The sequence below is a fragment of the Eschrichtius robustus genome, chromosome 15 (assembly GCF_028021215.1).
Source record: "Eschrichtius robustus isolate mEscRob2 chromosome 15, mEscRob2.pri, whole genome shotgun sequence".
NCBI lineage: Eukaryota > Metazoa > Chordata > Mammalia > Artiodactyla > Eschrichtiidae > Eschrichtius > Eschrichtius robustus.
Genome location: NC_090838.1, coordinates 88270248 through 88293738, shown reverse-complemented (window position 1 = coordinate 88293738; position 23491 = coordinate 88270248). Strand labels below are relative to the sequence as shown.

The window sequence follows — 23491 nt, the reverse complement described above, 5'->3', positions numbered from 1 at the left end:
ATAATTAACCAAATAAAGAAGCATGTCATGTTACTAATTTGTTCATCACTATATTTCAGCACCTAGAACAACAGCTGGCACTTAACTGCTTAAACAGACCATATATTTCCTGAAGGGAATGATTCAATACCATAAAGACGTAAGTGTACCAAATAATCTAAAAACTTAATGGGACTCCCAATTAAAATCAGTCCCAAAAGACGTTTAATAGATCTTGATAAACTCACCCGTTACATAAAAAAATCAAAAAAATCGTAAGTGGGTAAAATATCAAGAGCATGAACATACCCACAAATGTCTTAAGTTGTCCTCTGAGTGCTTCTCAAACATTCTAAGCACCTGTTGGACAAACATGAATGGAAGTCGAAAGGCTTGGGAAATGTCTCACAAATGCCTAAATCTGGTTTAGGAATCCCTAAATAAACAGTTCTCAGAGTAGTTCCCCCCAACACAATTCAGGGGGTCTAAACTAATTCAAGGGGTCAAAACCATTTTCAACATAGTACTATGAGGCTATTAGCCTCGTTTTCATTCTCATTTCCTCACAACTGTACAGTGGTGTTTTCCAGAGGCCACACGATGTGTGATATTGCTACAGATTGAATGCACAAGCAGACAAGAATCAAGCTATCTTCTACTAAGACAGATAGTAAACGTTTACAAAATGTTTACCACCACTCTTTCCATAAATTTTTTGAAAGTGATTATTTAAGCGTTATTTATGTTAATGTGATGTTATTTTTACTTTTAAATCAATATATTTAAAGAACTTTTCAGTTTTAATTTGTAATATGGTAAGTATTGATAGACATAACCCACATAAACAAAAGCCTTTTGGGTTCCTTAGTAATTTTAGAGTGTAAAGGGGTCCTAGGACCAAAAAGTTTGAGAACTGCTTTTCTAACCTAAGCAGACACTCAGTTCCTCAGTTAAACAATGCTTTGCCCAACGTATAGATCAACCGCCAGATTGGAATAAACTTAGAAGGCTAAGTAAAGCGCAACTAGTGGGCAAGTAACATCAAAAGTAGCTACATCAGCTCCCCAGAGATCACCAGTAGAGAAGGCAGAAGAGGTTTCTATAAGCTAACAAGTTTATCATCTGCTTTCTTATCCATTTATAGCTAGGACTTCTTATTCATTCATAGCTAGGACTTATTCATTTATAAACTAGGACTTCTTCCCGTCCTTCCACATATTGATTACCTAAAGTATCAATGTAGGAACAAGGTAAGCCAAGAGAACTCTCAGGTTATACATCTTCTTTTCTTTTTTGATCTAATGTATGCAGATAGTTTATTATTAATTCAAATATATTCAAATGAGAAATAAATTCCTTTGTTGAACTAGACTATTTGAACTATTTGCCACTTGGACTACTTCCTCTCTAGGACGCTTTAGAGTACCTGCTATGCTCACAGCTCCTCTGGACAGGTTCCTTAAGCAGATCACCATGCTTTCTATCACAAGAGAGGGACCCGATACCCTGATCATACCTGGCTAGGATGAATGTCTGACACCAGGACAAAAATCTAAAACGTAGGCAGCTGTCTCAGAGATAGCCAGAACTCCCCCAAAAGGAGGAATTTTGCCAGGAATGATAGGAGCATTATGTGTAGTTAAAAACAAAGAGCTACTATACTAGCTCACCACCAGCATAGAGAATCATAGCTGAAGATACCTGTACTCAATCCTGAAAGACCTCCTAATTCCTGAATGACATCCCCACCTTCATGTCTGACTGTGAGATAGGTGAAATAATGATCTTCCTTCCCTCTTATCCTTTGTGAGGGGGTGTAGCTGTATTAATCCCATTTATTAAGGTAACATACCACATTCCTTACAACCTGAAAAATATAACTACCACACTTGGGGGATTAAAAAAAAGGATCAGAATGAAGAATTGGAGGCTAACTGTGAAAAACTAGATAAGCAGGATCATTTTTTCTCTGCACACATCAATAAGAGAACATTCATCGTGTTGTATAAATGGAAATGGTAAGACATCGCTACAGCACACAAGATCCCATAAGATATGGTCCCATTATGTAAGCTGATGACTGGGAAGGTTATAGGAAGAAATGAAAATATTGGCCTTATATTTTGTCTATATGATCCGTGAATACTGAATCCTACCCCAGTCAACTGAAAAAGGCAGGAAAACTTGCCGAACACCTATCAAAATCTCATTCTCAGAATTTCACAAGCTGAAACAAGATTCTAGAACTCAATGTTTAAACAAAGGTCAGTCACTGATAAAACAAAACATATGTAATCCGAATAAAATTACTCAGATTAGATAGTAAAATCTAAATTTAAATGAACACTGAGTGGCTAAGAATTTAAAATAACAATATAAGGATTAAAACACTCAAGTATTTTATGTTCTTTCCAATAACTGAGAAGTGGCTCAATGCCTTAACTTGATAGCTAATAAGCAGCTGCTCATTTCTCACCCAGTTCTTCCTGAGCAGAAACACGTCTGGCTGAGGACAGCTCGGAAGGGAAGGAGAGGTGGGAGGAGTCCACGAAGCATTAAAAAACAAACAAAAAAACTTGATATTGGCTTATGAGAAAATGTGTTTTTCCATTACACTGCCACCATTTTTCCTTCAACACGAGCCGAAAAGTAAACACTGCAGATTTAGTCGGAGAGGGAAAAAACCCAGTAGCATTCCTTCTATACTATCAAACCAATCATTGAACAGGCTCTAGTGTTTGCAATTTAAACTTTATGTCATCCATGAAAATCTTTATGAATTAGCAAAAGACGTTCACTTTTCTCTAAAAATACACGCACAAAAATAAATCTCTCCTCTGAATAGCTTTTTTCCAACGTGAAAGAGCTTGAAAAATAAAAACTGTATCTAAAATAACATATACATAAATTTTTTTTAATTTTTATTTTATTATTTATTTATTTATTTTTGGCTGTGTTGGGTCTTCGTTTCTGTGCGAGGGCCTTCTCCAGTTGCGGCAAGCGGGGGCCACTCTTCATCGCGGTGCACGGGCCTCTTCACTATCACGGCCTCTCTTGTTGCGGAGCGCAGGCTCCAGACGCGCAGACTCAGTAATTGTGGCTCACGGGCCCAGCCGCTCCGCGGCATGTGGGATCTTCCCAGACCAGGGCTCGAACCCGTGTCCCCTGCATTAGCAGGCACACTCTCAACCACTGCGCCACCAGGGAAGCCCAGTGATTTCTTAAATATTATCAGTTGTCTAGTCAGTTTTCTAATTTCACTGATTCTAATTAAAATTAGGTTTTGTGGTTTTTTTTTTTTTCGTTTTGTGTTTTACAATTGGTTTGTTTGGATCAGGATTACAGAAGTTTGTTCTTTAGATTGAAAAATATTTATGTTGGGGGCTTCCCTGGTGGCGCAGTGGTTGAGAATCTGCCTGCCAATGCAGGGGACACGGGTTCGTGCTCTGGTCTGGGACGATCCCACATGCCGCGGAGCCACTAGGCCCGTGCGTCACAACTACTGAGCCTGCGCGTCTGGAGCCTGTGCTCCACAACAAGAGAGGCCCGCGCACCGCGATGAAGAGTGGCCTCCGCTTGCCACAACTAGAGAAAGCCCTCATACAGAAACGAAGACCCAACACAGCCAAAAATAAATAAATAAATAAATTTATCAAAAAGAAAAAAAAAGACAGAAAATTTATTAAAAAAAAAAAAAGAAATCACTGCTAGTATTCCTTAGGCTTAACGATGACATTGTGGTTGTGTTTTATGTTGTGTTCCTGTGGGGTTTTTTTCCCTCAAGTATTTATCTTTCAGATACACCTGAAGGATTTACACATGAAAGGATTTTGAGAGTTGCTTTACCATATCTAGCAGAGATGAAACAGGGCCAGTCATGTGACAACAATGGTCGAAGCTGGGTAACTGGTACAGGAAGCTTTATTACACTCATCTCTATTTCTTGTATAAGGTCGAAGAAAAAAAGTATCCTAGGCACCAAAACATCCTGTCAAAAGCATAGAAATTTCTCTCCCACTAAATCACCCCAGAATTCTGCTTCTTTCTTCTTATTTATCTGCTTTGATTAACAATAAGTTCTATTCTTGAAACCAATTAACTTCCTCCAATAGACCTGTAACTGAAATACAAGACTCACCTTGGTGTCTTTTTAACGCCATTCATCAGAAAGGTGAAGGCCAGTGAGGACACAACCCAGGATTCCAACTCACAACTGGTAATCTGATTTTAACTTCAAGACCACATATCCGTTTTGAGTCAAAATGAGCTATCACAGGTTGTTTCTGTCTTTTGAATGTCTCTTACTATCCCCAGTATTTGAACTAAGTTTGCTAAGTAGTACAGAAAGGCGAAAAGTAACAAATGTTGTTCACTCCCAGGAAGTACAACCCTTTCAATGAAAAGGGGTAAAGAACTCAACCGAATATGACACCCAGAAATGTTCCAATAATCTCGGGGTACGCAACTCTACATACACCCTTACGCTCCCTCGCCCCAGAAGTCTTTTAAGTGGTTAGAAAAGACCGACCCTGGTTGGTTTGTTTCATCTCCTCCTCCTTTCTTAGGGGAGGTGCTAGAGAGCAAAGAAATGACCAAAAGGCCGGAAGAAGGAACGCGAAAAGCATGGAGTCCTGACAATCAGCCCTTAAGTAATTGAAAGCTGTACCTAAATTAAATGAAGTTAAGAGGGAGCTTGCTGCTACGCTCCTCCCAGTAACTCCAACGCACCTGAGCGGCTCCGAGAGTGGGAACACCTGGCCGGAGACACAGCAGATCCCAACTCCCTCTCTCGCCAAGAATTCAAAGGTACAAAGACATAAAAAGAACTCTTCCTGACCCCCAGCAAGAGTAGCGCCACGAAAACAACTCCCAACCTCCGGGCCACGCTGGCTGAGCCGCCCCCGGCCCCGCGAGGCCGCGAGCCCTGCCCCGCGGGGCCTCGAACCCCAAACGACTGCCCCGTTCCTCAGGCCGGACACCCCTTCTCCCGGACCGGGCGAAGAGCGGCAAAGGGACGGAGTCTCGGCTGGGAACCCGCCCGCCGCGGAGGCCCTCCGCGCCCGCCTGGAACTGGGGTCTCGCGCCCGCGCCACCCACTGTGGGCCCCAGCCGGTGCCCCGCGGGGCCGCTCTCAAACCTCGACCCCGGTCCACCGCGCGCCCACGGGACCCGCGCCACCCCCTCAGCCGCGCCGGCCGCCGCCGTTGGGACCCCGACACTGGCTACCTGTCTTCGCTCTTGTTTTTCTGCTTCTTTCCCATCGTGTGTCAGCGGCGCTCGCAGCCCCAGCCCCTCTATTCGGTCTCTCACAGACCCACTGTCCCCCGGCCGACTTCGGTCTCCGCTCGGCTCCGTCCCCCGCCGCGCGCTGCCGCCTCTCACACCCGGCTCTCCACAGACCCGCGCACTGGGACAGGGCACATATGGTGTGAGCTCCGAGTGCGCAAGCGCATCGCCCCGCCGCCTCGGCGTGTGGACGCAGGGCGCGGCTCATGGAGAGCTGCGCCTCGGGTAGAGCGTCTCCAGTTGACCCGCCCGCCAGGCAGGAGCCCGAGCGCCCCCTTCCCGCAAGCGTCAGCCGTGCACCGACGCCCGTGCGGTTTCCAGATTCTAGAACCCGGAGGTGGACAATGAGGCTGAAAATTCCACCGTCAGCCTTCTCCCTGTGGGGAACGCAGACTTGGGGAATCGGATCTCAGTTCAGGAGTAGACTTTCGGTTTCCCTTCCACCTTTAACCTCTGTCCCTTTGTACTCGCAGCTGCGTGAAGTTCAGTAAAGAACCACAATGAACCCCTGGTGAACTGTCTAGGTGTTCCCAAGGGAGATAGAGAAATCCAGCACATGAGTCCATGACTTACCAAAAAAAAAGCCAAACAAACCAGAAATCATAAAACAAGGACACACCCATTAATTCTGCAAAATAGATCATAATCTTTACATTCAAAGCGAGAGCAAGTTCTAAAAATGTGTGTCAGGGAAGTCGCGAGGAAACCTACTAGGGTTGTGAAAGTGTTCTATATACGGATCTGGACGATGACACTACGAGTATTAACTATGTAAAAACTATGGCGTATAAGTTATATTTCAACTTTTTTTTAAAAGGGGGAAATGTTCAATAAACAGAATGGAAACGAAATTGGAGTATCACTCCTGAACAAGACAGTAGCTATTTCATTTCTGATGTAACATTATGTCAGAGCCTGAGACCGTCAACTCCAGGCTGAGCACTAAGAAACTACAATCTCCAGCATACTTCGCTCCCTCGCTCTCTGGGCTGTTTACACGGAGGGAGGGAGAGGTTGGGCCACCTCGGTTCCGGGCGGTGGGGCGGGGGAAGGGTGGGGGAGGAGCGCACGCGCAGAAGCGCTCACCGAACGCACGTCCCCTCCCTTCCCCCCCTCCACTTCCTGGGGCGTCGCAGATTGTATCGCGTGAGAGCCGCGGCCAATGAGGAGGCGGAAGTGACGGCCGCTTCGCAGGCCCACGCAGCTGCTACGAGGCTGACGCCGGAGTGGATTGCTTTTCTGGAGAAGCTGGTTCCTCACTTCTCAGGTATCACCGAGAGCTCAGGTGAGGCAGAGAGTGGTGTGAAAAAGCCGGCCATGCATCTCGGTGCTAATGGACACCCGGCTGCTCAGCCTCCTGCCTGGCCGGGGGAGGGGCGCGGCTCGGGCGAGGGTGGGCGCGCCGCGGAGGAAGCATTGGCGCATGCGCCCCGGGAGGCGGTGAAGCCGGGACCACCTCAACTCTGCCCTCATTTGTCTTCGGGGGCGCAGGGAGTGGCGAGGGTGCTTTTGGGAAGCGGCTGGCGTGCAGTTAAGGGTGAGGCCCCCTGGTTGTTCTGGCGGGTGCATGCCGGGGAATCAAGGAAATGGTTAGGTAATTTGAGGACAAGTCCCTGCCCACCATTCAGTTGAACTGGAAAAAAGAAGCTTGTTTGGAGAATGAAGTTCTCAGGATCTCTGCACCATCTCCTTTCCCCCTTTCTGAATGCGGTGACCAGCACCACCTGCCCCCAGAGCAGCCCTTGTTAATCGTTTCTCCTCCCAGTTATCGAAGAATTGAATTCTGAGCTTAGCCTGTAAACCTCCAGGGATAAGCAACCGCTACGCCCCTGGTAAAGAACAGGGTCTGACATGCAAGTCAATGTTTAATGTCGAGTTTTCTGCCTCATCCGGCCCCAGTCCTGAGAGTCACAGCGTTACGTTTTTCTTGGGAGGTAGGGAGTGTGAAATTCATTTGCTACATTTGAAATACAGCTCCTTTAAAATTTTATAGCGTTTATGAGGAAGTTAACATTTTGGGTTTTTTTAAACCCGGAAATACTTTTGAAACTTAACGATAATTTGAACAAAAGCTACGCACATGTTCCTTCAACAGTTGACAAACATTTTTTGTGCATCTGCAGTGTTCTCAGCACTGCTAGCTCCAGGAATACAAAGGTGAAATCGAGTATGCTTTTTTTTAATTTATTTATTTTTGGCTGCGTTTGGTCTTCGTTGCTGCATGCAGGGTTTCTCTAGTCGCGGCGAGCGGGGGCTACTCTTCGTTGCGGGGCATGGGTTTCTCACTGCGGTGGCTTCTCTTGTTGCGGAGCACGGGCTCTAGGCACGCAGGCTTCAGTAGTTGTAGTACGTGGGCTCCAGAGCGCAGGCTCAGTAGTTGTGGCGCACGGGCTTAGTTGCTCCGCGGCATGTGGGATCTTCCCGGACCAGGGGTCCAACCATGTCCCCTGCATTGGCAGGTGGATTCTTAACCACTGCGCCACCAGGGAGGTCCCGAGTATGCTTTTCAGCTTCTTTTCATGTGTAAAAAAATGGAATCAGAAGCGAAGTTTGCAAGAAGACTATTTCTCTTCACTTCAACATTTATAGAGGGTTTGGTGGGCCAGGCTGCGTGTCTGAAGCTGGGTGAATAAGCTCACAAGTTTATTCAGATTTTTGAAAGTGCTTCAGTAGTGGTTGCAGGTGTATCACATAACTAATTGAGATGCAACAGCCTCCTGCTTTGACAGGCAAAATATAAACTGAAATTCAGGGGTACCCATAAAACATTTGATATTCTACCAGCAACAATAATATATTTCTTTTAAAATATGTAGTTGAAATAGATAACAAGGACCTACTGTATAGCACAGGGAACTCAATATTTGGTAATAACTTCAATGGGAAAAGAATTTGAAAAAGGATACATGTATATGTATAAATGAATGGCTTTGCTGTACACCTGAAATTACCATTATAAATCAACTATGTGCCAATATAAAATAAATATGTTATTGAGAGAGATCTTCCTTTCTAATCTGAATTAGATTCTATTTTTTTTAATATTTATTTATTTATTTATGGCTGTGTTAGGTCTTAGTAGTTGCAACATGCGGGATCTTTCGTTGTGGCATGCGGGCTCTTCACTGCGGCACAGGCTTCTCTCTAGTTGTGGCGCTCAGGCTCCAGAGCATGCGGGCTTTGTAGTTTGCGGCACACAGACTGTCTAGTTGAGGCGTGTAGGCTCAGTAGTTGCGACTCGAGGGCTTAGTTGCCCCGCAGCATGTGGGATCTTAGTTCCTCGACCAGGGATCGAACCCGCATCCCCTGCATTGGGAGTTGGTTTCTTTACCACTGGACCACCAGGGAAGTCCCTAGATTCTATTTTTAAACTCTTATCTTACATAGAGGATTGATGGAAAAATCAATATTCTTTTTAATATTTGTAGTGTTATATTGTTTGACCTCAAAGTTAAGAACACTGAGTGTCAGTAAATCAATACCAGTATCAATCTTTGTGGCCTCATAGACTTTATTAGGTAATGGGAGAACAGGAATGGAAACTAAAGCTTAGGAAACATCAGGCAGAGTTCTTTACATAAGTTGTAATGAGCTCTCTTCAGAGTTAAACGCAAATCATTTAGTCAGAGGTGAAAGATATGTCTTTTGCTCAACCCTGCTCTATGTTGAAGCAAAGTTTGGTGTGTATATGTGTGTGTAAAACCTCACTGCAGTTAAACTTTATCATGTTCACAGTCATTCCTGCTTTTCTTCCCTTTTCCTTTGGTAAAGAACACTGTCAGTATACAGCACTAGGTTTAATTTCATCTTTCATTTCTTTCTGGTCTGGCGATGGTCTTACAGATTTGTCTTTGCTTTAGGATAGTAAAACACAGACTAAATCAAAAGCACCTAAACTTTGGTCTAAATCGTTTTTGAGTAGTGTGACTATGATCCATTGAAAATTAAATTTTAAAACATTTAAATAAAAATTCTTAACATGATGTGCTTGGTTGTCAGCAGAACACTTTGTGGACTACAAATTATATACTTGCTAACATTTTTCAAACTAAGAGGAAACTGTCTTATTTTTTTCTCTGACTTTGTAAACCTTCTCCCCAGCATCAAGGCTGAACTGTACCATTTAGAAAAATGGAAGCGAATGCATCTGTTGAAATGTTTTCAAAAGTCCTAGAGAATCAGTTGCTTCAGACCACCAAACAAGTGGAAGAACAGCTGGATTCGGAAATTCAGAAACTGGATCAGATGGATGAGGATGAATTGGAACGCCTCAAAGAAAAGAGACTCGAGGCCCTGAGGAAAGCTCAGCAGCAGAAACAAGTAACCTCTCTGCCCTGCTTTCTGAAATTGCTCTAACAGTATGCTTCTAACAACTTATCTATACCCGTGCTGCAGTAGTCACTTGTAGTTTGTAGGGTGGTTTGACCTCAAAGTACCTAATGCCGTTAAAAATTTGCCCAGAAAAAAGATTAGTTTTAAAGACACATTCAGAATTAGCCTTATCAGTATATTAATCCACAGTCAAGTACAAGAAACACGTGCCCAGGATAATCTTCCGAGCTCAGATTTGTGTGGTTGAGGAGAGAGTGGACGAGGAAGAACACTGAGAGGAAGAGGGGTCAGTGGGTTCCCTTCCAGGTGGAGTTATGAGAAAGCCTGTCATAACTTAGCTGTGCTCAAAGCAAATGCGTCATTAAGGAGTGTATGTGAGAGTTTAAACTCTCTGTGGAAGCTTTACCAAAGAAATAAGGAGAAAAATATCAGGGCCTCCAGTAGGTCTCAGCTCAGTGTAAGCCAACACGAAATGTATAGATACCAAAACTAGTGACGCAGTCTCGGCTGTGTTAGTGTAAGTCCAGAGATGGCACTCCTGCCCCTTTCTAGTTGGACCACTTCTGGAAGACTGTTCAGAGGAGGACAGCCAGAAGACGAAGTCTAGAAGTCATTTCATATGAGGAAGTTAAAAGCAAATGGAAATGTTCAGTGTGAAGCAGGGAGGACATAGGCGATGTAGGATATCTGAAGGGCTGACGTGAAGGGGATTAGAATTTCTCTTTCTCATCTGAGGTCCAAGCTGGGATCCACAGCCCATTGTTCTGGATATACTGTGATTCAGTGTGAGAAGACTTTTCTAAGAACAGAGAGTACATATACAAATACTTTTTAAGCACACCTGCCAGACACAGTTGTAGTTATTTTCACGTTGTCCATTCACAGTAACTCAGTGAGATAGTTGCTTTATGATCTCCACGTTACAAATGAGGAAAGTGAGACTCAGAAAGGTTATTACAATTCACAGCCTGATAAGTGGTAGAGCAGTGATTCAAGCCCATGCCTTCTGCCTGCAAGTCCAGTCCTCGCTTTTATTAAAACCAGCTCCTGAGAAAGGAAACAAGCTTCCAGTTGAGGGGACCAGCTTCCTGCCACAGGAAAGGTTCAAGAAGCTGAAATGTCTGTGTGACATGGATGATAAGGGTTGATTTATTGATTTGGGGAGTTGGATTAGGTGACTTGCGGGATCTTTGTTTCTGGACACCACGTGAAGACAAACACCTTTTTCTTCCCAGGATACTACCCATTGGTGGCCAGTACAGAGGAGGTTTGCTGTCTCTGAGTTAGTCATCAAAAGCAAACAGGGCTCCTGAGCTTCAGAGCTGCAGTACCCGCCCCCTCCCCAAAGACGGATTGGCTTTATCTCACAAGCATTATTTTTTAAAGCTACATAGTAACTTGGATCAAATGCTTCTGATTTTAATAGTTTCAGTGCAAAGAAATTAAGTAGACGGTTACATTCTAAGTCTCTTTATAGTCTAAATTTTTACTTTCGAAGTTCTAAGAAAACGTATGTTTTAAGTTACCAAGAGAGGTAATCATCTTAAATATGAGCCATGCTGTGGAGATAGTCATGGCCCACAGACTGTATTTGCACTGACACTAGCAACATAGGAAAGTACATCACCGAAAGGAATTCATTTCTCTCTAAGATAAAATCAGGTTGATTACAAAATATTATAGTGATTTGGACATAAAATATAAAGTGATATTGAAAAAGATATTTCAAATGTGTGATATTTCCCTTTTCTCCAAATCAGGAATGGCTTTCAAAAGGACATGGGGAATACAGAGAAATCCCTAGTGAGAGAGACTTTTTTCAAGAAGTCAAGGAGAGTAAAAAAGTGGTTTGCCATTTCTACAGAGACTCCACATTGAGGTAATTTGTTTCCCTCAGTGACTGTTCTTGAACATGATGAGATTGTTGAATAGAGATGCACTGACTTAATAGAGAAATTAAGAAAAATATAAAAGGAAGTAATTCCTAAGTTGTCTCTTTGTACTAGAATTATATTAAAGTTAAGCAATCATTAAAGATTAACTTAAAAACCAGTAACATACAAAAGTACAAATTATAGAAGATCAGTATTTCCATAGAAATGGCTGTTTCCTGAACTATATTTTCACTAGCTAATTTTTAAAACATCTTAGAAATGAACATTTTAATTTTTTTATCAATGCCAAAAGAATTCTACTTTTTTCCCTACTATTATGATACAGCCACAGTGTTGTAAATGGGGCCAACACCTGAACATGAGCTTTGAATTCAGTCACTTCTCAACTTGCAATTCACTGGGAGACAGTGGCTTGACCAAGCCTTTCACCTGAAGCAGAGTTGGGGCTACCAGGCATGGCGGGAAGGAGAATAAAGTGATTTCTATTAGACGAACCCAGATCTGCCAACCTCATTTTGGAGGCAGATCCCTCAAAGTGAAAATAGCCCCAGAAGAGGTTATATCTTAAACCAGAGGACTCAAGCCTTTTTTTTTTTTTAGCCCCCAAATTTGAATACTTGCCAACATTTAAATGTTGGCAACTAATCAGATTTTAGAATTTTTTTTTTAAGTATCAGATAACTTGATAACAGACCTAGAATTGTATGAAAGCAATTCACTGATGCCGAGTAGCTCCTGCCCCCCTTAGACACACACTCCAATGCAGAGTCTGTTATTCCCTGGGATCCCAGCCCCGCCCTCTTCTCGCATTTCCATAGCCTGCCTGGCCCTTGTCTTTGCCTCATCACCCAACAACCTGGCTATTAGTTAACACCTTTCAGGGACTGATTGCCTGGGATTTATTGACTAAGAAAATAAAGATGAAAGAAAATAACTGAGATGATGAAATCTCCTATAAGGGAAAGTGGGAAAGGGATTAGGAAGGTAAATAGAAGATTGGTATTATTTGTCCACTTATTTATTAGATGTCTCTGCCCACTAGATTGTTAGTTTTGTGAAGGCAGAGGGTTTGCCTTTGTGTCGTGGCCCACTGTGCTCTGGGTTCCTAGCCATAGAGCAGCATTGACTACACATAGTAGGTACTCAGTAAGTATACTTGATGGATTTATAAACAATGCAGCACCAGCAGTACTTACCTTAAAACAGAACTGGAAAGTCAAGATTGAGATGAGGTGAGAGAGATATATAGATAAGTAGATATCAAAGTTTCTAGCACATAGTACGCTAGATACTTCATGTTGTATAAAATCCTGGAGCATTCACAATCACCGTTTGAGGTAAGTACATATAATTCCTATGCTTCATGCATGGACACCAAGACTTGGAGAGATTAAGTGACCTACCTAATGTCACTCAGCTACTAAATGATAAAAGAGGATTTGAACCCAGGTTTTAAGCCTAATGCTGTTTCAACTACACCATAACTACTACTTCTGGATTTTTAAAAAATGGACTAATTGACAAGTGGGACACAGACCTATTTAAAATAGATTCCGTATTACTCCAGTAAAACAATGGAGTTGATTTTTGTACAAATCTTCAAGAACGTATTTCTCAGAATGATTTGTCACTTGTTTGGAACTTCATTCAAAAACGGCTTATTCCCCTACCATTTTTCACTAAAATCCCGTTGCTGCACTACGTGGATGATATATAAAAAGAGTCACTCAGAGGTGATGATGCATCAAGGTTATAAGAAACTCCGTGGACCCAAACCTAACTCAGGAAAAACTATACCAAGAAGTACCCAAAAAGCCTGCTAGTAAAACCAGCTACGAAGCATTCGGTGTCTTAGCCATCGAAAGCAGTAGCTCTCAAACTTTGCTGGGCGTGAGAATCACTTGCATGTTTCTCAGCTCAACTCCCAGAGAATTTTGATTCATTTGCGTATTTTAAAAGTTGACCGTAATAATCACCTCTGGGTAAGAACTACTTCTCAAAAGGTTATTACAGTAGTCTTTCAGAAACACTAGAGGGTTGGCCAGTTTAAAATATAATTTAAAGAAAATATCGCTTTCCACTTTCCTTTTCATTCAGGTGGCTTAATAAAGGTTACTGCTGGTAATTTTCATTTCTTTAGAACCGTAATGACCATATTTGTAGCCCTTAACCTTGATATGCTTCTCATTAACAGAGTTGCACAGTTGGAAGGGTTCCTTCTCGGTGACACCATTCAGTCTTTTCTTAGTGACTTCCGAATATGGCACCACACGTTCATTTCTAATTCTGAGATCTATTTTCCGAGTTCTGTCAAGTTCAGATTTGTCACCTGTGAGATGCCAGGAAACATGCATAAGGGAAATGACAATTTTTTATTCTTAACCATGAACATGACAACTTTGTGAACCACTTAAGGCATAAGTTGAATACTTCGTTTTTTATAAGTATCATTAAGGGAGACCTGAGTTTCTAGAATACGATATCATGAGATGTAGAAAAAGGGATACCTAACCTATGAAATGGAAGTGAGGTCATCTGATAGACGCATAGGTTGGCTGCCAAATTATGAGATTCAGAAAAACTGAAAACTTAGATGTGCCTTAATATTTATTTTGAAAAAGAAATCTGTTGTTTTTAGCTTTTGATTTTCTATGTGTTGTTATTTATAGGTGTCAAATACTAGACAGACATTTGGTGATATTGTCCAAGAAACATCTTGAGACCAAATTTTTGAAGCTGAATGTGGAAAAAGCACCTTTCCTTTGTGAGAGACTGCATATCAAAGTCATTCCCACGCTAGCACTGGTGAAAGATGGAAAAACACAAGATTTTATTGTTGGATTTTCTGACCTAGGAAATACAGATGACTTCACCACAGAAACTTTAGAATGGAGGCTGGGTTGTTCTGATATTCTCAATTACAGGTAACTTTTAGTAAACTATCAAATTATTAATTCACATATCCAGTTGATTTTTTAGAGAATTTTTTTATGTTAACATTTATTTTATGGAACTAAGATCTTTAAGCTGAGTTGTAGAAAAGTTTTCACAAAGGAAAGGCATATTTCTTAAAGTGTACATTAGCATGATCTTACAGCAAAATCAGAGTTATAAATAAAATTGATCTTGGATCTTGGAGTCCATCTAACTATAAAAGTTTTCAAACTAACAGATCCTATGGAACCTAATTCTCTGTTAATCTGGAAACCCAAAATGACACTCCAGAAGAATTGACTCCTTCCTGATTTAAACGAGATTAATCAAATTGATAATGACTTACATTAAAAATCTAATGTTTGAAAGTAGATATTCCTGTATCACTTGTAGGATCTGATAAAATGTATAAAATCTCATCTCTATGCTTAGCTTAAATTACTTACTCTGGGAAACAGTCTCAGAAAACGATCTGTTGATAAAATCCAACTTCCATTTTCCACTTACCTCTTTGTCCACTTCTCTAGACAAATAATTTATCTAATTCCACAAATCAGAGCATATCATCTTATCTTTTGTGCCTGTGTTTGATTTGCAAAAATAACAGGTAAAATTTTCCAGTTATTCCAGTCAGAGTGCCTTTTGATAAGTAGGAAGGTCTCCCATCTTTTTACTTCCCTTCCTCCTTTATCACTGAATCTCTCCTCCACATGCATAAATCATTCCTACATTGTAGTGATTGATTTTGGAGTTTTAGGTTTTATTTTCTTAATATTAAGTAAAATGTTAATATTAAATAAAATTATTTTGAAGTGATTTCAAACTTTAAATAAGTTGGAAACTAGTACAAAGAATTCTTGAATTCTTGTATATCATTCACCCATGTCCCTCAGTTTTCAACATTTTATATTTGCTTTATCGTTCTCTTTCTAGATATATATAAACTTTTTTTCAGAACCATTTGATTGGACATTGTAGATATATTGTCCCTTTACTCCTAAATATTTCTGTGTGCATTTCCTAAGAACAGGAACATTCTTACACAACCACAGTACAACTTATTAAAACATAAAATACATAGTTTACAGACCTTATTCAAATTTCACCATTGTCCCAATAATGTCCTCCATACTGGAAAAATGGGTTCCGTGTACTTACTATGTATTTTTAGTTTCCATTAACCTGTAGCAACTTGTTCCCCTCCTTTGTTTTTCAGTACTTTCACATTTTTGAAGAGTACAAGCTAGTTATTTTATAGAGCATCTCCCAGTTTGTTTCAAAATTAGATTCAGATTCTGCATGTTTTCCACAGGTACATTATGGAAGTGATGTTGTATTCTTTCTTCTCACTGTACCATATCAGGAGATATGTGATGGTTTGTCTCATTGCTGGTGGTGGTAACTGTGCACTGGTTAACCAGTTGTCCACCAAGCCAACTGGTGATTTAAGGAAGAACTTTTCCAGACCCCACATTAATTTACTTCTTCATTTATCTGTATTAGAATGGGCTGTGGATTCTTTTATTCAGTGGGTTATAGTCTGTTGCTGTTATTATTTACTTTGAAGCTCAGACTGCCTCAGATTTGGCAAGTGAGAGCCTTTCATACTGGCTTCTGTGTCCTTTTGACACGTCCCCATAATTCTTTGAGCACTTTCTTTCTGGTGCACGTAAGGTCTTTTAGGGGGCCTCGTGTTATACTCTCCATAGGAATTGGCTTTTTCTCCGAGACACCATGGTTCCTTTCAGTGGCAAGTGATTATTTCAAAAACCAAGATCTAGCTGCTAGGAATATTTCCAGATATTTTCGAAATATTTTTCAGGCATCATGAAAAGAGTTCCATACTAATTCTGGGTTAATGATAATGAATTCCATGAGTTTTGTTGATGTCTATAGAGATCTAAGCATTAAAAGATGTTAAATAGAATCAAATCAGTCATAACAGGCTATCAAAAATAGAGCATGGTTTTCCTGTGTCATTCTCAGGAAAGAATCTAATACAGATTCAGCATACCCAAAACAGATAAAAATAACTGATTTCCTTCTATGCTTTTTCAGTCAATTTTGTTGGTGCATCCCGTGAAATGTTAATCAGTAATTAATGATAAGAAAATAAAACGCTGATCTAAAGCATTTAGTAGTACATAGTAAGCTTTAAAACTATTAACTATCAGTGTAAATAATATACCTCTTCCTTGACACCAACATTTTAAAGAAAGTTTTACTCTATTCCTTGTGTTATAGTGAGGATAGATTTTTGTGCAGTTTAGTATACCAGCTGTACTAAATCATACAGAATAAGTGTTTTTTAAATTTGCTTTCTTTTTAGTGGAAATTTAATGGAGCCACCATTTCAGAGCCAAAAGAAATTTGGAACAAACTTCACAAAGCTGGAAAAGAAAACTATTCGAGGAAAGAAATATGATTCTGACTCTGATGATGATTAATTCTTTGTAAATCGTCTTTTTATTTTTCCTGACTTCAGAATTAGATGTGTTTTCTATATTCTGTTGATTTCAGTACATTCGTCTCCTAATGGTCACATTCTAGAGTTTTATGCAGTTGCATCACATTGAAAAACATGTGTGATATTTTCTTTGTGGAGCTCGTGTTTAAGTTGAGGAAAACTTCTGAGTTCTAAAATTATCTGAGGAGGGTCTGGATTCTCTATTTTTGAGATTGGTTTTATCACAATATGATTCTTACATTTTTATACCATTCACAATTGTGTTTTTAATCTACTGGATTGGAAATAGAAATTCAGCACACTATTCCAGGACTAATTCTTACCCAGCATTATTTACTTTATAAAGAGGTCAAGTAACATTTACTGGTGTAACAGACAGCACTTGTAAATGATTAGAAACACTCTTTACTTCTGGAATATATTTAAGTAACTATTAAAGAACTGTATTTATTCTGTATGCTGCATGGTGTTGTTGAATCAACTGATGGCAACAGAAAGCTTTTTCAGGTTGTGAACATACTGCCTTATTTAAAGGGTCTTGATTGCTTGTATTTTAAGACATGTATTAAACAATCGAAGCACTTTCGAAATGGCAACATGAGACCTACAGACCCCTCAGTGAAACAATCATAACTGGGAAATATTTTTTTAGAAATTAAAGTCTCTGGAAATTGTCATAAGAGCATACAGCAAACAGAAACATTTATCCAAGAAAATACTCAATCTTGGTAAGAATAGTGAGTCTCTGTGGTATTTGAACCATGACCCTGCACCCTTCCTCCCCTCGTCTCCCAGTCTTGGCCTACAATGTATCCCTAGGAGGAGCAGACTGCTAGCATCTCTCATTCCCCCAACGTCTGTGTTGCAGAAGCTCTGTTCCAATCAGCAGTAGCAAAGAGGTCTGAGGCTTCCTTCCTCCACCCAGTCCCCACTTGTAGCACAGAATATCTACCCCAGGAATACTGTTTTCTAATCACTGTTGCCCTGGCGTACTCATAAACTGGAGCAATAGTGACTAGGGTGGAGGTTCCATGGAAGGAGGGGCAAGCAGAGAAGATCAGGGGCTACCACCCACTGCTCTACTTACAGACTATTCCTAGCAAAGCCAGCTACTCTCCCCATCCCCAGTGCTGGGGGAGTAGCACAGAGGTTCTGCCCAGTGGGAGAAGCAGGCTGTAAAAACAGCTTCCATAGCATTCCCTAAAGGGACTGACTTTATTTAGAACAGAGTGAGAGCAGTTGAAGCATAAGGATGCTGCTGCAGACAGAGGAGCTTTCGGGTGGGGTTGGGGGTGAAGTAAGAGGAGCCTGGGATCTCCAGGATAGCAAAACAAGCAGAAAGGAAGGCCAGTGAGAATTCCAACACAGAACGAAAGAGGCAGTTCAGAGTAGCCCTACGGTTGGGACAAACCTCAACAACTACAAAAACCTAAATTCAATTAGATTGAACTGTGTGGCAATTTATGTCCCAGGGCATTGTCAAATAATAGACAGGTCCGCCATCAATTAGTGGATGTTAATAGCACAGCGTGATAACAATGGAGACAGACCAACTAGAACTCTTACAGGGACGGCAGGGAAAGAAACAGCAAGAGAGCCCTGCTAAAACTACCATCCTCGGGGTTGAAGGGAGGCGTCAGGGACACTGCGTATGCCCAGGTGACGTACTGCAACATCAGAGGCCATAGAATTCAGGGTAAGTGGACTTAGCCAAAATGGTCCAGCTAAGTCACTAACCATAAAAGCAAACCAGCCCTGGAGGAGAAGGGACTATGAGTCTCCAGAACTGCTGTATTATGTAAAATGTCCAGTTTTGAACCAAAAAAATAAGATCTACAAATAAAACAGGAAAATGTGACTCATACATGGTGGAGGAAAAAGCAATAAAAAAAAAAAATTTGCCTTTGAGTGGGTCCAGGTATTGGAAGCAGACAGAAACCTCAAAGCATCTAAATATATATACATACATACACAAATACACATACTAAAACCACGCTGAAGGTAAAGGGAGGTATGATAATATTCCCTCAAAGAATATTAATGGAGATAGATAGAAATTATTTTTAAAGACCCAAATGGAGATCTCTGGACTTAAAAAGTATAATAACTGCAATGAAAGATTCATTAGAGGGACTCAACAGTAGCTTTGCAGTAGAAAGAAAGCCAACGTGGGGATTAATCAATATAGATAATGCAATCAGAAGAACAGGAAAAAGGAATAAAAGAAAAACAGCTTCAGAGAAACATGGAACATCAACATATATGTCATGGAAGTGCCACAAGGAGAGGAGAAACGAGTAGAAAAGTTATTAGAAGAAACAATGCCTAAAACTCTCAAATTTGATGAAAAGCATTAATCCAAGAAGGTCAGGTTCTGAAAATAAAAGGATCCACACCCGTACATACCAGAATAAAAATGTTAAAAGACAGAAGAATCTTGGAAACAAACCACTCATCATGTATAAGGAAACCACATTAACAGTTGACTTATCAGAAACAATGAGGACCTAAGGCAGTGGAAGGACATGCAAACTGCTAAAAGGAAAAAACTCAACCAAAGAGTTTATATCTAACAAAACAGTCTTTCAGAAATGGAGGCAAAATGACACACAAGATTTTAAGAATTCATTCCCAGGAAACCCACCTTACAAGAAATGCCAAAAGATGTTTTTCCGTCTGAAAGGAAGTGAGATCCCACAATTATTCAAACCCTTACCAAAAAACAATGCCAATTAAAATGTAAGAAATTATAAAAGACATTGTAACGACTTATTTTCCCTTCTTTCAGCTGATATAAAAGCAATTGTATAAAACAATATATATATAATTGTGGTGTTGCACCTATAACATATGGAAATGTGTATTTGCATATAACACCATAAAGCAGGTGGGAGCAAATATTTCATACTTCAATAATGAAACAACAGAAAGCTAATAAATTGTGAATTAAAAGGTTAATTTAAAAAATCTAACTATATTCAGCTACTTTAAAACAAAATTATAGAAAGTATTATATGTTTAACATATAGCGAGGCAATGTGTGTAACAAAGGGAAGAAGTGATAGAGCTTTATAGGAGTAACATTTCATTAGAATTAAATTGCTATACAGCTAAAGTAGATTCTGACAAGATGCATACTGTAAGTCCTAGAGTATCCACTAAGCAAATAATTCCCAAAATATACAGAAAAATATTAAAGAACAAAATATTACACTAGAAAATATTCACTTAAAGAAACCAGAAAAAGGAGAACAAAGGAACAAAGAAGATGTAACATATATAGAAGACAAAAAGGTAAAAGGACATGTAAACCCAACCATATACGTAGTAACAATACATGTGAGTGAATTATTACTCATGCCTAACAATGATTAGGCCAAGGTTGTCAGACTGGATAACAAAAACAAGACAACTATATTGTGTCCACAGGAGACACACTTTAAAATCAAAGGTAAAACTACAATGAAAAAGCTATACCATGCAAGCACCAGTCAGAGAACTGGAGTAGCTAAACTAAAAGACTTGAAGATAAAAGCTTATTACAGATAAAGAGGGTAATTTTATAATAGAAAAGAACCTGTCAAGAAACTATAACAACGTCAACATCTGTGTACCTCACAACAGAACTCATGTTCTTGACAATTCTGTATTTTGCTGCAAGAATTCTGAAGCAGAACTTGATAGAACTGAGGGGAAAATAAGACTATTCAGCAATACTAGTCAGAGACATGACCCTGCCTCCCCTTTAAATAATGAATAGAAAAACTAGTTAGGAGATCCACAGGGAAATAAGACTTGAACAGCGCTATAAACCAACTACACTTAACACATCTATAGAACCTTCACACAATAGACAAGTCTCAAGATCACATGGAACATTCTCCAAGATAGACCATATGTCAGACCATAAAAAAGCCTCAATAAACTGAAAAAATATTAAAGTCGTAAAAGGTATGTTCTCTGACCACAATGGAATGAAATAAAGACAAAACTGAGAAATTCAAAAATATGTAGAATTTAATGAACTCTTAAATAACCAATGGGGCAAAGGGAAAGTTCACAAGATAAATTAGGAAATCCTTTGGGCTATATGAAGATAAAAATGCAACATAACAAAACTTATGGGCTGCCACTAAAGCACCATTTACAGGGAAATTAATAGCAGTAAACACCTATATTAAGATAAAAAGATCTCAAGTCAATGACCTTCCACCTTAAAATACTGGTAAATGGGAAATTTATAGTAGTAAACATTTTAAAAAGAGGGAGACTTCCAGTTTCTGGTCCAGCATGTAAGAAGCTTGGAAGTCACCATTCCATCCTAACAAGTAAAAAGCTGAACAAACAGAAAAATCAACAACTCTTCTTATATCCATAAGAGAAGTTAGGTCACAGGGAAAACCACTGTTCCTAAAATTAGACCAACAGATAATACAGAGAATTACAATTTACTGGAGCAGCAATCTCCTTGGGAACCAGTGCCAGGGTAGGGAAACCTCAACTATAGTTTGATGAATTTCTGGAGGCTCAGTGTGGACAAGTCAGAGTTAAAACCTCCAGGGGAACTCATTCATCAGGGAAGGGGAGACCCTACACTGGTGAGTGTTAACCTCCTGGATCTCTATCAGATTCTCAGAGTGAATGTCAAAGAAAAATCCCTTCATGGCTCTGTCAGGGGGAAGGGAAGAGGAACCATTTTGAAATATGCCAGAGCATTCTGTTCTCCTTAATAAGGTCTGGCCTTCAGACCAAAGCCTAACTGCCCTGGGGAAGGGAAATACCCAACCCTAGTCCTGATTTACCATCCTGTCCTACCTAAGAGGTGAGGAGAAAAAAAGCATGAGTGAAGTTCACAGTCCAGAAGCACAGGCTCACTGGAAGTCAGAGATGTAATCATAGGAATAAAACGTTTTTGCTCCTCCCAAACCTTATCACACTACTAAAGCCTGTTTACAACAGTTCCTCTTACCCAGTACACCATGCTCAACTATCAAGAAAAAATTAAATGACAACAGTAAAAAGCAAAAAAAACCCCACAATTTTAAGAGAGAGCAAGCATAAAACCCAGACTCAGATATCACAGGGTGTCAGAATTATTAACTAGGATTTTTAAAACCATGATTATTATGCTAAGGGCTCTAATGGATAAAGTAGACAGCATACAAGAACAGGTGGGCAATGTAAGCAGAGATACCTAAAGTTTAGGAAAGAACAAAATAGATACTAGAGATCAAAAACACTGTAACACAGATAAAGAATACCTCTGATGGACTTATTAGTAGACTAGTAGACATGGATGAGGAAAGAATATCTGAGCTTAATGATATTGCAATAGAAACCCCCAAAACTGAAAAAGAGGGAAAAAAGGGGAGGGGGCCTAAAAAAAATAAGCAGAATATCCAAGAACTGTGGGACACCTATAAAAGGTGTAACATAAGCATGGTGGGAATACCAGAAGGAGAAAAGAGAAAGGAACAGAAGAAATATTTGAAACAATAGTGACTGAAATTTTCCCAAAAATTGATATCAGATACCAAACCATGGATCCAGGAAATCTCAGAGAACACCAAGAAGGAAAAATGCCAGACAAAAAAACCCACAAAAACTTTCACTGAGACTTATCATTTTCAAACTACGGAAAAATCAAAGAGAGAGAAAAAAATCCTGAAGGAAACCAGAAGGAAAAAATACCTTTCACTCTTCTGTAGGTAAGTTAAGAATTACAGACCTCTCCTCAGTAACCATGTGAACAAGAAGAGAACATAGTGAAATGAAAATGTTGAGAGAAAAAAGCCCACAAACCTAAAATGCTGTACCCTGTGGCATTACCCTTCAAAAGTGAAGGAGAGATAAAGGCCTTTTTGGACAAACAGAATTGAGGAAATATGTTGCCAGTAGACCTGCCTTGCAATAAATGTTAAAAGTTCTTTAGAGTGAAAGAAAATAATGTAGGACAGAAAATTGGATCCAAATAAGGAAAGAAGATCAGAGAAGGAATATGTAAAATAAAGACTTTTTTTTCTTAACTGATCTAAAGATGACAGTTTGTTCATAATAATAAGAGCAATGCCTTATTCGTCTATGTATGCTTTTGTGTGTACACACATATGCTTGTGTATGCTTATGTGTAAGTGAAACGAATGACAGCAATGATGCAAGGGATAGAAGAGAGGAATTAGGATTATTTTGTTATTATAAGGTATTTACAGTACTTGTGAAGCAGTACAGTGTTATTTGAAATTGGATTTGGGATTAGTTGTAAACATATATTGCAAACTCTACAGCAAACTCTTAAAAAAAAGTATAACTAATATGCTAAGAAAGAGAAAATGGAATCATAAATGTTCAATTAAAGCCACAAATGACAGAAAAAATGTGGAAGACAAAAATAGGGACAAAGAACAAGAAAAATAGAAAAACAAATATTATATCTATTAACCCAACTATATCAATAGTCACTTTAAAGATTAGTGGTATACATATGCTGATTAACAGAGATTGTAAGACTGGAGTTTTACAAAAGACCCAACTGTGTTGTCTACAAGAAACCCACTTTAAATATAAAGACACATATAGATTAAATGTTAATCTTTAAAAA

General features: G+C 39.8%; 2 protein-coding genes across 4 annotated transcripts in view; one reads left to right on the top strand and one right to left on the bottom strand.

Annotated features, from left to right (window-relative positions):
- EIF5B (eukaryotic translation initiation factor 5B) overlaps positions 1 to 5421 on the bottom strand; it is a 75891-nt gene extending 70470 nt beyond the window's left edge. The window contains exon 1 of the mRNA XM_068564998.1: positions 5206 to 5421. Coding sequence (XP_068421099.1) covers positions 5206 to 5240 — 35 coding nt within the window. The 5' untranslated portion in view covers positions 5241 to 5421. The remainder of the gene's footprint in view (positions 1 to 5205) is intronic.
- A 995-nt stretch (positions 5422 to 6416) lies between these two features.
- Positions 6417 to 17350, top strand: TXNDC9 (thioredoxin domain containing 9). Of its 3 annotated transcripts, none has more exons than XM_068565066.1 (5): positions 6417 to 6550; positions 9367 to 9585; positions 11358 to 11476; positions 14162 to 14416; positions 16756 to 17350. In XM_068565066.1, the coding sequence occupies exons 2-5, from the start codon at positions 9397 to 9399 to the stop codon at positions 16871 to 16873; spliced, it is 681 nt and encodes a 226-aa protein (XP_068421167.1). In that variant the 5' UTR covers positions 6417 to 6550; positions 9367 to 9396; the 3' UTR covers positions 16874 to 17350. The 3 variants fall into 3 exon arrangements, with proteins under 3 accessions (XP_068421167.1, XP_068421168.1, XP_068421169.1); XM_068565067.1 differs by having other exon boundaries at positions 6426 to 6532; XM_068565068.1 differs by lacking the exon at positions 6417 to 6550 and adding an exon at positions 6699 to 6802.
- The last annotated feature ends 6141 nt before the right edge of the window (positions 17351 to 23491 follow it).

What these genes read in the sequence shown, in the direction of transcription:
- TXNDC9 (XM_068565066.1), top strand. Translation starts at nt 9,397, where the DNA reads ATGGAAGCGAATGCATCTGTTGAAATGTTTTCAAAAGTCCTAGAGAAT. An exon ending in AAGCTCAGCAGCAGAAACAA is followed by an intron (nt 9,586 to 11,357) that starts GTAACCTCTCTG and finishes TCTCCAAATCAG; the next exon opens with GAATGGCTTTCAAAAGGACA. An exon ending in TCTGATATTCTCAATTACAG is followed by an intron (nt 14,417 to 16,755) that starts GTAACTTTTAGT and finishes CTTTCTTTTTAG; the next exon opens with TGGAAATTTAATGGAGCCAC.